We start from the raw sequence: 14,622 nt of genomic DNA on the forward strand, positions 1-14,622 counted from the left end.
ATACTGTTCTTCTAAATATTGTTGTTACAAGTGTTTATAAATACTTCTGTAATTGTGTTGCAGAAGAGCTATCACATCCAGTCCCTGAAATAACCCTTCTCAAATTTTCCTGCATGTATGACTCTTAACCCCCCACCCCCAGCTTTGTTGAAATCAAATTGACACATTAATATTGTATAAGTTTATGGTGTACAGTGGCCAACACTTGTTATTTTTGATTATAGGTCTAGTGGATGCAAAGTGCTGTTTCATCATGGTTATGATTTGTATTTCCCTGGTGGCCAGTGATGTGGAGCATTTTTCCATGTGGTATTGGCTATTTGTATATATTTTGGGGAGCATCGTCTGTTCAGATACTTCGCCTATGTTTAAATTGGATTACTTGTCTTTTTATTGAGTTATAAGGGTTCTTTATATATTTTAGAGTTCTCTGATCAGATTTGCAAATTTTTTTTTTTTTTTCCTTTGGGTGTCTTTTTACTTAATCATGTTACCCTTTGCAGCAAAAACGTTTCAAAATAAATTTTGATGAAGTCCAGTATATTCAATTTTTCTGTTGCTTGTGTATTTTTGTAGTCACAGTTACAAGATCCATTTAGAGAATCTAATTTCTCATATGGTCAGAATTGGATCTTATAGCATCATATGGTTAATAAAATTGTGATTACCATGTGTACATAAATTTTTGTTTTCCTCTTAACATTTTCATGTTTAAATTTCCTTCTGTTGATACTACCCATGCTTCATTTTTTAAGAGTTGTGTTATTTTGTGATTGTACTATTTACATAGTCATCCTCTTTTGCTTGCTTTTCAACTTCATGATTTAAATAGTGCTAGTTAGTAGTTAAATCCATCAATTGAAGGTTACCTTTTTTTCTTTCCTTAGGTAGGATTGACATAAAACAGTTGATGGCAAAGAAGATACAGTTGACAGCAGAGGCAGAGGTAAGTGGCTTCCTGTCCTAGAAACAAAACTATAGAGTTAGGGTAAGGAGCTTTGTTTAGTAAAAATGTTAATGCTCAGTTGCTTAAAGAATAATTTACCTTTCTTATCAGTTGACACTGTCCTGCCACTTTGTCGTCCTACATTTATTTTATTTATTTATTTATTTATTTATTTTAAAGATTTATTTATTTATTTATGAGACACACACAGAGGAGACACAGGCAGAGTGAGAAGCAGGCTCTATGCAGGGAGCCCAATGTGGACCTCGATCCCAGGACTCCAGGATCACTCCCTGAGCCAAAGGCAGCCTCTCAACTGCTGAGCCACGCAGGTGTCTTGTCATCCTACATTTAAAACCAGATCGCTTTTTTCTCTCCCTTTCCATCGACTACACTCATTTTCTGACTTTTACCAGCAGAACTTGATTTTGGTGAACTGTGATATGGTTGAATGTGTCTGTATGAGTATCTGTGCAAGTGCTTTATGAAAGGATCTATCACCTATCATGGTTTATAGTGAATAATAGTAAATAATATGTCTGCAGTAAATCTAGAATTCGATTCCTGTTGTTAGGGAGCGCATGGCTTGAGCAGAAGTATGGAGGTAGAAAACTTAGACTGTCTGGGAAATGCTATTTTATTGGGATCTGTGTGTCTGTTGGGGCATGACAGAAAGAAAAATATAGTTGGAAAATGGACTAGATTGTAAAGCATTTTTTTCTCTACCTTCATGCCCTGTTCACAAAGCTCTTTTTACTTGAAACCTTCTCTAACTTCCTGTTTCACCAGTCAAAATACTGTATATCCTTCCAATTCTGGCTAAAATGTGACTGCTTCTGTAGTTTGCTAAATAGTAGCTTGAAGTGATGTCTTTATGCTTCTAAGAACTTAGGGTATACTCTTAGTATATACTCTGTATTTATTACACAGTGTTTTGTTATGAATGAATCACGAAAATTCTTTTGGTGAACTTATAGGTGATTTGACTTAGGAATGTTTTAATTGACAATTTGATACCAAATGAGATTGAACATCTTGGCATTATTTATTACTTGGAACGTTTTTGAGGGAGATACACCAGGAATGCTATTTTGATAGCAAAGTTGATAATATGTAGAGTTTAGATACGAGACAAGATAGGAAGCTGTTGTAATTGCTTAATATTCTAGACTGGCTAACCAGGCAGGGAGGAGAAGGGAACTAACTACATTTAGAAGTCCTGTTATGGGCTAGGTCTTGTACTAGGTGCTTTGTATACATATACATATACATATACACATACATACACATATGTATGTGTATATATATATGTATGTATGTATTTTAAGATTTATTTATTTAAGAGAGAGCAAGTTAGAGTGAGCATGAGAAGGGGGAGGGTCAGGATCCTTTGGTGGCTCAGCGGTTTAGCGCCTGCCTTTGGCCCAGGGCGTGATCCTCGGGTCCTGGGATTGAGTCCCGCATCGGGCTCCCTGCATGGAGCCTACTTCTCCTTCTGCCTATGTCTTTGCCTCTCTGTGTGTCTCTCATGAATAAATGGAATCTTAAAAAAAAAAAAAAAAAAAAAGAGGGAGGGTCAGAGAGAGAAGCAGACTCCCCACTGAGCAGGGAGTCTGACATGGGCTTGATCCCAGGACCCCTGGATCATGATCTGAGCTGAAGGCAGATGCCTAACCGACTAAGCTGTCCAGGTGCCCCTACATACATAATTTTATTAAATTCTCCCATTTACAAGAGCAATCTCTAAGTGGTTACATTTCATTGTTGTTTTTTATGGGTTATTTACTAATGTGAACAACTATGGAGGTTGACAGGTATGTGAATATTGTTCAGAGCCATGAAATTTACTTGTTCTTGTTTTTTAGAGAAGGGGAGGGGCAGAGGGAGAAGGAGAGAGACAGTCTTAAGTAAGCTCTGTGCAGATGTGGAGTCCAAGGCAGGGCTCAGTCTTAAGACCCTGATGGGATGATGACTTGAGCAGAAATCAAGAGTTGGATGCTTAACCTGACAGAGCCACCTAGCTTCTCCTAGAAATAATTTTTAAAACAAATGAAAATCAGAACTCTTTCTAGTCATTTGTAATTTGGAGTCATGCTCTGACCCAGTTCACTCAACTACATTGGACCATCTTCACCTAATCTTAAAGGTGCGAACATGGGACTAGCTATCCCCAGGGTTCCCTTCAACTCTTAGTAGTTGGTGTCATTGAGTAGCTAACCTAAACTTTGCTCCTGATTCACTATATTCCTGGTATAAAGGAAATGGGTAACTCTTTCAGCTCCACAAAATTGGAGTTGTCAAGTAAAATATGTTTAGTTAAATTTGAATTTCAGATAAATAACTTTTTAGTCATTATGCAAAATATTCAAGATAGAATTAGACTAAAAAAAAGTCATTTATCAAATTCACATTTAACTAGGTGTCCGGGATGCCTGGGTGGCTCAGTGGTTGAGCGCCTGCCTTTGGCCCAGGGCATGATCCTGGAGACCTGGGATCGAGTCCCACATCAGGCTCCCTGCATGGAGCCTGCTTCTCTCTCTGCCTATGTCTCTGCCTGTGTATGTGTCTCTCATGAATAAAAAAAATAAAAAAATAAATAAAATAACTAGGTGTCCTACATACATATTTGCTAAACTGGCAACCAACAAAGAACTCTCTGAAGGTTAAGATGTATAGATAGAAGAGCTCATATTAAAGAAAGGTGTGAAAAAGTTGTCAAATACTGAGTAAGCTCTTTAGTCTGAAGGGTAGACAAACAAGGGGGGTGGAGAGGATGATGATGAAATTAGTGGTTTGAACTGATTGAATATATTAAAGGTCACGATTAGGTCCAAATGCTATCATAAAAAAGTTTAAGTCTTTAATTAAAAAATCTGGTGCTAGTGAGATTATACAACTTATATAGACTTTATTCATGACCTTTTGAAGTCCTTAGAATTGTGTTGTAACAAGACTTAAAAGCTCTTGGAACAGTCCACGGGAAATTCAGGTGATTAAATCCCAAACAATTTACTATTATTTGATCTATTAACTTTAACATTTTGTTAATGAAATTATTTGAAACTATTTCTTTGGTTGCAAATAAAAGAAACCTACTTGAGCTTATTTAAGTATAAAAGGAAACATTTGAAAGATTTTAATGTAGCTCATTGAATCCTAGAAGTTGAACACTTACGCTTTGAAAATGGAAAGCCTTTAATAGCAAGAGTTCAGGTATTTCTGAATTTTTCAGTTAATCAGGTTTTCAGTCCCTCATTTTAAGCTTAGAGTTTCAGAGTTATGAGAGAGAAAATTGGATTTTGGCCAGAAGGGCAGGGCCACACAGTACAGCTCTGGTCTAGACACCGGGCTCCTGTCCTTGAAGCAAGCACTTTTCCAGAGAAAAGTGAATGTGAGAAGAGGTAAAAGGGAGTACTATCAATATTTGTAGAACTTTTATTAATGCACACAACTTTATAGAGGGAATACTAGGTCTAATGTGAGGAATGAATAATTACTTCCTATTTCTGTTTCTTAAAAGCATTTATTGCAACATAGTTCATTTCCTTCTGGTGTAGCATTTAAAATACTGTCTTACACGTCAGTACCTTATGCTGTTGCCTAACTATTAAATCAGCAAACTGTAATGAGTAAGGCTCAGATGTCATGTCTGCATGATATGAAGAGGACTTCTCTTTATGGTTTATTGCTCAATCAAGTAACCTCTTTAAAACAGTATTTGGGGGACGCCTGGGTGGCTCAGCGGTTTAGAGCCTGCTTTCGGCCCAGGGCGTGATCCTAGAGTCCTGGAATCAAGTCCTACATCAGGCTTCCTGCCCGGAGCCTGCTTTTCCCTCTGCCTATCTCTGTCTCTGTGTCTCTGTCTCTCTCTGTGTGTCTCTCATGAATTAAAAAAAAGAAAATCTTTAAAACAGTATTTGGATAATGCCAATCTATTTCATTTATTGGCAGACTGCTGGAGAGATAAGCCTAAGTCTTTTCTGCCAAGAAATTCTTTGGTTATTGTATATGTTGAAGTTAGGTTGTGCTGTAGTAGATAAACTCACATAATTGTGTCTTGAACAATAGATATGTATTGCTGTCTCTTGTAAATGATCTAGAAGTGGGAAATCTAGAACAGTCATGGTGACTCTGTGGCCCTGCAGAACCCTGGTCCCTTCTACCTCTGTGCTTTACATTTTGTAGGCTGTGATCCTCCTTTTCATTGTACAGATGACTTACAGCCATTTCATCTGAGTTTCAAGGAGCAGATTGAGTTAGGAAAAGAAGTGAGTTGACAATTGACAGCCTCTACTACTGTCCATTCTGCTTTCCTGCTCTCAGTCTTCTGATAAGTCTTCTTTTGGCTGTGTCAGTGGGACTGTATCCTTCTGATATTTCCCTTTCTGCCTTTTTTCATTTTGCATAGATAGATAGATAGATAGATAGATAGATAGATAGATATAGATACATAGATAGATAGATATATCTGTCTCCAGTCTCCTTCCATGAACCTTGGGAAAATCAGTTTATTGTTCTTTATGATTTCATCACTTACAAAATGCAAAAAGGTGCCTCTCCTATTGCCCTCTTAGGAATGATCAGTAGTAACTAGCTCCATAAATTACCTACTTGATTCCTTTGTCAGGCACTATGTAAGGTGCTGGGATTCTTAAGAAGTCATGGTTTCCATCCTCATGCCAGCTAAGAACACCATGTATAATATGGATAAACAAGAGGAAACAACTGAATTAGATACTTTGAACATGTTCTTTGAAAACTGTGAAGTGATGTTAGTGTAAGTGTTTGTAATAAGAAATTACATAATTTTAGAAATGCATTGAAGACCTTACAGGTGGTAGTTACCCTTTATTTTATGTTTTTTTTTTAAAACATTTTATTTATTTATTCATAGAGACAGAGAGAGAGAGATGCAGAGACACAGGCAGAGGGAGAAGCAGGCTCCATGCAGGGAGTCCGATGTGGGACTCAATCCTGGGTCTCTGGGATCACGCCCTGGACTGAAGGTGGCGCTAAACCCGCTGAGCCACCAGGGCTGCCCCCTTTATTTTATGTTAATGAGAATCCAAAACATCAAAACTAGTCCAATGTTAATACTCTGCATATTGCTGATTGAGGAACATTTTGGTTTTGCCCCCACCCCCAATATTTTGTTTTCCTTCTTCCCTCATAGACACAGATCCACATAGACAGTGTAGATATATGTCGACATGTACATCATAGGTATGTCGGCAAAATCAGCTTCAGTTTATATGTTCAGTTATATATTTTTAAGCATTATTTTGTGGGTTTTTTGTGTTAAAAGATTCTTTGAAAATGTGATATTAAAATGATATCACAATCATTTTATGAATATTATTTGTTAACTACTAGGAATGTATTTTTACTAGTCTCTGGTTTTCTAGCATTTAACAATGGCTGAATGAGGGAGATTGGTAGAGATGATGAGAAATGGCAAATATATCAATTAGATAAGATGAGGGAGCTGGGAGCTCTCTGAGTAAATGAAGATAAATAAATGTGTTTTGGGGCAGCCCCGGTGGTTCAGCGGTTTAGCGCCGCCTTCAGTCCAGGGTGTGATCCTGGAGACCTGGGATCAAGCCCCGCATCAGGCTCCCTGTATGGAGCCTGCTTCTCCCTCTGCCTGTGTCTCTGCTTCTCTCTCTCTCTCTCTCTGTCTCTGTGTCTCTCATGAATAAAAAAAAAAAAAAAAAAAAAATTAAAAAAAATAAATGTGTTTTGGCTCAGTTTGAATTGGTAATAATATGATGTCAGGAATATCATAGTCTAAGTTAAGTTGAGAGACAGCTCGGGATGAATTTTATTTTAAATAAAAAGGGCTTATAATTTAGAGCTCTGATTTCATTAGTTGCCAGATTATCAAAACCTTTGGCTTTGTATATTAAAGATTATGCAATAGTTATACTCAAGATTTCTAAACAGGTTTTTTGTTAATACTGAGGAAGAATTTATTACAATGCACTATTTATGACTGTTAATCTCTTTTACATGATGTAGTCAAATGAAATGTTTGTGAGAGGACTAATGTATTAGATTACCTGCTATTTTCAGGCTACATGTACATTTTTTACTCTTTTTTTTAGGTTTTGCTTTTTTGGCTTACGGTACTACTAATCATATAGAAAATAAATATTTTAAAAAAGATTTTATTTATTCGTTCATGAGAGACATCAAGAGAGGCAGAGACACAGGCAGAGGGAGAAGCAGGCTCCATGCAGGGAGCCCGCTGTGGGACTTAATCCCGGGACTCCAGGATCACGCCCTGGGCCAAAGGCAGGCGCTCAACTGCTGAGCCACCCAGCTGTCCCCAGAAAATATTTTAGATCAAGTACAGTGGAAAGCAATATAATGTTACATGAACTCTGAGTCCTGTAGACTCAGGGTTCTAATCGTAATTCTGCTTGCAAGTTCTTTGTGAGACCTTGGGCAAGTCACATTACTTGATTTGTTCAAGTTTAGATCTCAGTAAAATACGAATTATGTTGTCTATTTCACAAAGATTGTTTTAAAACCAGAACTAACATATAAAAGCCCCCAACACAGTATTTGGCATATAGCAGTCACAGACATTGGATAAATCACAACCATTACCAACAATAGCAACGATAGTGATTTTTAGTTCCTTTTCCTTCCTAGCTTTTATTTTATTTTATTTTATTTTTAATTTTTATTTATTTATGATAGAGAGAGAGAGAGAGAGGCAGAGACACAGGCAGAGGGAGAAGCAGGTTCCATGTACCAGGAGCCCGACGTGGGATTCGATCCCGGGTCTCCAGGATCGCGCCCTGGGCCAAAGGCAGGCGCCAAACCGCTGCACCACCCAGGGATCCCATCCTTCCTAGCTTTTAGAAAGAAACCAGGGCTAGGAAGCTCTTTTAGACAAGTACTTTCTGCTTTGTGATAGACATTGAGTAAAGTCAGCGGTGGTGTGAGTAGGAGTTTCAGTGCCAGAGGTTTCAAAAGCTGTTTGGAAATAGACTTAACGGTGGTGTGAGTAGGAGTTTCAGTGCCAGAGGTTTCAAAAGCTGTTTGGAAATAGACTTAACGCCTACAGTCTTGCCAGTTGCTTTGCTGAGAGCTAGATTTTCAGTGGTTAACAAAAAGACATGCTGTTTAAAGTCAGGTGGTGGAGGCAGACCTTAAGACATCACAGAACAGAAATATATGGATTTTCAGATTGTATTAAGTGCAATGAAAAGCAAATAAGATGCAGTAGCTTTAAAGTGAATTATTAGGGGAAACCTCTCTTTCTTTCTCTTTTTTTAAAGATTTTATTTATTCTTGAGAGACATAGAGAAAGAGGCAGAGATATAGGCAGAGGGAGAAGCAGGCTCCCTGCAGGGAGTCTGATTTGGGACTCGATCCCAGGACCCTGGGATCATGGCCTGAGCCAAAGACAGACGCTACACGCTGAGGCACCCAGGTGCTCCAGGGGAAACTTCTCTTGAGTTAATTAAGTTTAAAACCTAAACATTGTATTACGTATTCTGTTTTGTTACCTGTTTTGCCCAAAAAGGTCTGGTTTCTGGTTCCATGCCAGTGTGAGGTTAGAAGATTCTCTGTCATTAGCTCACGGACTAGCAGTGATAGGACATTGTACAGTCAGAATATAATTTTTCATACACCGCACTCAGTACACGTTTTCAGTTTGTGTTTCTTTCTGTCTACTTTTTTTTTCATGCTTCTGTGCCTTTGAAAGGGTGATTTTTTAATCTATTCATAAATGACCCTGCTCTTTCCTCATTTTTAGGACTCCGGTCAAGGTAACCTCTACTTGGAAAGCTCTTTTGAAGATTTCTTTCTAAAATGCAAAACATGTTTTTAAAACTTGTGTTTAAACCATCATTGGTTTCCAGTTGCCCTTAGGAGAAAATGAAAAGTTCTTAAAGTGGCCTAAAGGTCTGTCGTGCTCTATCTATTCCGTTTGCTTCTTCAGCCTCATCTCTGATTACTTGTGAGTGTCTTCACTAAGTTTTCGGACCATAGGATCTTTGCTTCATGGTGCTTGTTTCCCATTCTTAGAATATTAGAGGTTGTCCACTTCAGCTGTTTCTTTCAGAGGGGAGAGGGGTAGGGGGATGGGCAAAATGGGTGAAAAGGAGAAGGAGCTGCGGGCTTCCAGTTTGTGGAATAAGTCAGGGGAATAAAAGGCACAGGGTAGAGAATATTATAGTCTGTGGTATATTGTAAAAGTGTTACATAGTGACAGATGGTAGCGACCCTTGTGAGGGTAGCATAACATACGGAGTTGTTGAATTGGAGTTGTTGAATTGCTATGTTGTCCACCCCAAAGTAATGTAACATTATGTGTGAACTATACTCAAATAAATTTTTTTTTAAAAAAATGACGTTTCTCAGGATGCCTGGGTGGCTCAGATGGTTAAGTGTCTGCCTTCAGTTCAGGTTGTGATCTCAGGGTCCTGGGATTGAGCCCCAAGTCAGGCGCCCTGCTCATTGGGGCGTCTGCTTGTCCTTCCCCACTGTCAGGGCTTAACTTGCCCTGTCTCACTCTCTCAAATGAGTAAATCTTTTTAAAAAATGACGTTTCTTGGGATGCCTGGTGTGTTATTCGGTTGGGTGTCCGACTCTTGATTTTGGCTCAGCTCATGTTTCAGGGTTGAGTGAATAAGCCCTGCACCAGAGGTTTCTTTGAGCTTTAAAATATAGGGATTAGGCACCTTGCTTTTCTTAATTTCTTTGGTCGTCCTTCTGTCTATCTGTCAGCATGCTTGGACAGTCGTAATCCACGGGCTGAATGAATTAATAGAAATGAGCTTGAGAAGTTAAGCAAATTAGAAAGCCTGTTAACACTTCAACCGCCTTTTCAGGTTCTGATATCAATTAGGTTATTCAGACTTATAGTGCTCTCATTGTGAAGTTTTAATTTTTTCTTTTTAAGATTTCATTTTTTTTGAGAGAGCACGAGAGAACACAAGCAGGGGGAGGGGAGGAGGGAGAAGCAGACTCCCTGGTGAGCAGGGAGCTTGACCATCTCAGGACCCCAAGATTGTGACCTGAACCATCCCAGGACACTAAGATCATGACCTGAGCCAAAGGCGGATGCTTAACCTGCTAAGCCACTGAGGTGCCCCTGTGAAGTCTAATTAATGACCGTTTCATATTATGGAAGAACTCTGAAAGCAGAGTAGAGGACTGTTTGTGTAGTATTTTTCTATATTTCCTCGTTTAAGGGGGAATGACAGTAATAAGCAGTCACTGTTTATTTTCATCAGTATTTGGATACATGAAAGGAGGAGGCTAAGAAAACTTGGTGCCCACAATAAGGTTCTTCCTTGTGTCCTGGTGGCAGCGGCTTCTGTGCACTTTAATTCCTCAGAAAAAGAGAAATCTCAGCATTAAGAAATGAATATTAGGCATCTGGGTAGTATAATGCCATGGACAGGAATGTGGTCAGTTTGAATAGTTATCTTTTAATAGTTGCATTGCAGTGACTTGGAGCATTATGCTAAGCGAAATAAGTTAGTCAGAGAAAGATATTCCATTTATGAATTTAAGAAACAAAACAAATGAACAAAGGGGAAAAAGAGAGAAGCAAACCAAGAAACAGATTCTTAACTATAGCGAACACACTGATGGTTACCAGAGGGAAAATGGGAGAGGGGTTGGTTTAAATAGGTGATGGAGGGATCCCTGGGTGGCGCAGCGGTTTGGCGCCTGCCTTTGGCCTGGGGCGCGATCCTGGAGACCCGGGATCGAGTCCCACGTCGGGCTCCCATGCATAGAGCCTGCTTCTCCCTCTGCCTGTGTCTCTGCCCGCCTCTCTCTCTCTCTCTCTCTCTCTCTCTCTCTCTGTGACTATCATAAATAAATAAAAAAAAAAAGGTGATGGAGATTAAGGAGGGTACTTGATGAGCACCAGGTGATGTATGGAAATATTGAATCATTATATTGTACACCTGAAACTAGTTAACTGGAATTTAAAATCTATAAAAAATAGTTATAGCATGGTTTTTATTGTACCTTGTTTTTTTCTTCATTGGTTAGCTCTCACTGGGTTGGAGCAACAAGTATCTATAGGGTGATAACTGTCAGATACTGCCCTGGGCGTTTTTTGCAGGGGATTTATTTTGGGGCTTTTCTTAAAATTCCCACAACAGTTTATTTAGTAAGTTAGATGTTATTTGTCTCAATGTTGCACATGAATAACTGCTCTTAAAAGTGATATAGCTTGTCTGGGCACACTCAAGCGGTGGAGTAGAATTTGATTCCAGGTCTGCCTGGCTAAAAACTTGTATTTCTTTCACTACTTTATTACTCAGCATTAAAGACATCATTTTCCTCCCCGCATATAAACTTTGCTACAGGAAAAGGAAACACAAATTAATCATATTAAAATGAGTCCCTTTTTAGCTCAGCATCCCCCAGAAGTATTCTGTCCGGGGTGTGAGAGGTTGTGATCATAGATAGCGGGTGGAGGCAGTTGTGAAAGACTTGACATCTACGCCACCTTTTACTGGCCCTCCCACTATTAAGATACCTGTGAACTTAAATTTAAAAAAATAGTAAAAATAGAAAATCACACACACATATACACACACACAAATAACATAGATTTCTTCAAATACTAGCATTACTCAGTATTAATTGAGGGGAGAGGGGCCTTACATGACAGGGTGGGGAAATGTTGGCAAGGGCGGGTGGACATCTAGGTTCCCACACCAGTCTACTTCTGGTTCTTGCATCAGTGACCAGCCAGGCTATGTAACTTTATATCCTTAAACCTCTGACCCCCAGCTTTCTAAAAGGTACTCCATAGAATGCTACATTAAAAAAGAAAAAAAGAGAGATACTTGTGACTTTTATTCTTTTACTTTCTCTCTTCCCTTTCTCCATTCTCATGTCATTCTGCCACTTTTGTGGTGTTCTCTGCACCATTAATAATTTATGTCTTTGCTCACTGATGGACGGTGAGCTCAGAGCAGGGCTGTGTGTATCTTGTTCACCACCCTAGGTGCTGAATCAAAGTACTCCCTGTCATCCAGGTCTGCTTAGTTCCTGGGATTGGATAGTGGGTTGGGTAACAAAGGATACTCTTTATTTCTGGAGTGACTGGAAGAGAAGAAAAGGTAGGAGTTTTGGAGTATGGAGAAGAAGGAAGGGAAATAGAGGGAAGGGGAAAAGAAAAGGATATGGTTGATAAGGGAGGGTGGGGGTGGGGAGGTTGTTGTAGGTTTTCTCACTATAGGACTGGAAGCTGCAAGCTCTGGAGTGTAAGGCAAAGGCTTGTATGCAGGTGAGTTGTGTGTAAGGCCAAGAGCTTGTGCCAGAGGATACTGACTGTGCTCTCTTTACCTTGAGTGGATTTTAACAGCTTTTACTGACACTTACATAACATTTATTATGATTTTTTCTTCATGCTTCTCTTCTACTTAAGTCAATAGTTAATTGGGAAGGAGACTGATTGCAGAGTATGAGGAATCCTAGCTAAAATAAAGAGGTTTGACTTCTTTGCCACATCTTAAGACTCTAGGCCTCTTTTATAATGCTGAGTAAAATTTCAGTGGACTGATAGGAGTAGGGAGCAAAGTGTTAAGACCTTACATGGTGTTGCGCCCTCCCCCATCACTTTTCCTTCTTTACTTTTTATTATTTTTAAACTTTTAAAAAGCAGACGCTATGTCCAGTGTGGGGCTTGAACACGACCTTGAGATCAAAAGTCACTTGCTCTGCCAACTGAGCCAACCAGGTGTCCTACTCCCTCCTCCTTTTCTGACAGCTCTTACCACTCCTCTTCAGCTATGACTTCCCTGCTTCCTTACTGTTTCTCAAAACTGCTCAGGGTTCCTGCCTCAGGGCTTTTTACACTTCATGCTTTTTTTCTGTCTGCTACTTTTCCCACAGATATCCATCCACTAACTTGCCCTCTTACCTTCTTCAAATCTCCAGTGTCAAGCTCCAGTGTCTTTGAGGCTTTCCTTGACCTCTGTGAAAAACACCTTCCCCCGCCCCCTACACCTCTGCCCTATTTCTTTCTGTAACATCAGATGGCATTCTATCTGTCCTGTCTACCCTCACTGGAATTTTAAGTTTCATGAAGACTGGGACTTGGTTTATATCTTTAGTGCCTAGAACAGTGCCCAGAATAAGCGCTTCTCTTCTGTAGGGAACAACATTTTTGTAACAGGCTGGGGAAAAAAACTTTATCAATCTGTCCAAATCTAGAGATTAGAGAAAGCACCTCTTTTTTTTTTTTTTTTTTTTGGTTTTGTTTTTTGTTGTTGTAGTATCCTTTTTTTTTTTTTTTTAAGATTATATTTATTTATTCATGAAAGACACAGATTGAGAGAGGCAGACACACAGGCAGAGGGAGAAGCAGGCTCCATACAGGGAGCCTGATGTGGGACTCAGTCCCAGGTCTCCAGGATCAGGCCCTGGGCCAAAGGCAGGCAGGCACTCAACCGCTGAGCCACCCAGGCATCCCCGGAGAAGTATCCTACTCAAAAATGTCAAAATGTGAGGATAGACGTATAATTGAAATGAACAGATAAAAGAACTAAAATAAGGTGTTGCTAGGTAACCTTAATCTGAAAAAATAGGGCAACCTGGGTGGCTCAGTGGTTTAGCACCGCCTTTGGCCTAGGATGTGATCCTGGAGACCTGGGATCGAGTCCCATGTCAGGCTCACTGCTTGGAGCCTGCTTTCTCCCTCTGCCTATATCTGTGCCTCTCTCTCTCTCTCTGTGTGTGTCTCAGGAATAAATTTTAAAAAATAAGAAAAAATAATTCTATAAAAACTATTTCTTCTAGGGAACATAGATCCTCTATATTTTGTCCTTAAAACCAACCTGTGTTGTTCACATTTCCTTTTTTGGCTAATACTTTCCCATCACTGCTTTTCATCATATTTGTCTCTACTGCTTTCCACTTAATCTTAATTCTTTCTGTGTTTTTGAGGTTTCAGCTCAACTCCTAGCTCAAAAAAAGATACTTCTAGTCATCACCTAGTTGCTTTCTTTGTTTGCTAATCTCCTGAATATTGCTCAAGTGACACTTAGGTAGTCTACTGTGTATTGTTTATATGTGTATATCTTGTATTTTCCATCTGTCTGCCTTTTTGTGAGAGCTAGGATTGTATTGTAATCTCACTTCCCAGGACCCAAACTGCAAACAGCAGTTTTGATGCAGATTGACTGGATTTGAGGACTAGAGGGGGTCCCACAGGACCAGCCAAGAGGGTCCTTGGCTTTGTGCAGAATAGAAATCAAACATCAGTCAAAGAGTAAGTGAGAGCCGAAGTTTATCGAAAACACAGAGGATGTAGATACTGACAGTGTCTGGAAGACTTGGAAAGAAAAGAGGAGTGAGTCTTGTCTTTGATTGAGGTCTGGGGCTTTTATGGAGGATTGTGGTCTGGTGACATATCTTCTCAGGCATTCAGGAACACACGTTTGGGTGACTTAGAACACCTATGCCCTGGAGTCCAGGGGTCTTGGAAAATTGTTCATGATAGGTTCATGATGACCTTGCCTGGTCACTCCTTAATTGTTAATCTGTTGTGCTGGAAAACTCCAAAGAAATCATTGACTCCTTGACCTATACAAGAAGGACATACATTATTTGTTTTATAAGGCGTGTGTATAAAGTGGGGGTGTAGGTCCTAGCAAGAATAGAAGCAGGAGAAAGCAACAAGGGAG

At 39.5% G+C, this 14,622-nt stretch overlaps 1 protein-coding gene across 5 annotated transcripts in view; it reads left to right on the plus strand.

The window, feature by feature from the left end:
- Positions 1–14,622, plus strand: part of SOAT1 (sterol O-acyltransferase 1) — a 75,670-nt gene that overhangs the window by 38,763 nt on the left and 22,285 nt on the right. For 3 of the 5 annotated variants that reach the window (XM_077901869.1, XM_077901871.1, XM_077901870.1), the window contains one exon: positions 888–946. In XM_077901869.1, the coding sequence (XP_077757995.1) occupies positions 888–946 (59 nt within the window). Of the gene's footprint in view, positions 1–224; positions 310–887; positions 947–14,622 lie in introns of all 5 variants that reach the window. The other 2 variants (XM_077901873.1, XM_077901872.1) reach the window with 1 other exon arrangement.

This window comes from Canis aureus, chromosome 6, assembly GCF_053574225.1.
Source record: "Canis aureus isolate CA01 chromosome 6, VMU_Caureus_v.1.0, whole genome shotgun sequence".
Classification (NCBI taxonomy): Eukaryota; Metazoa; Chordata; class Mammalia; order Carnivora; family Canidae; genus Canis; species Canis aureus.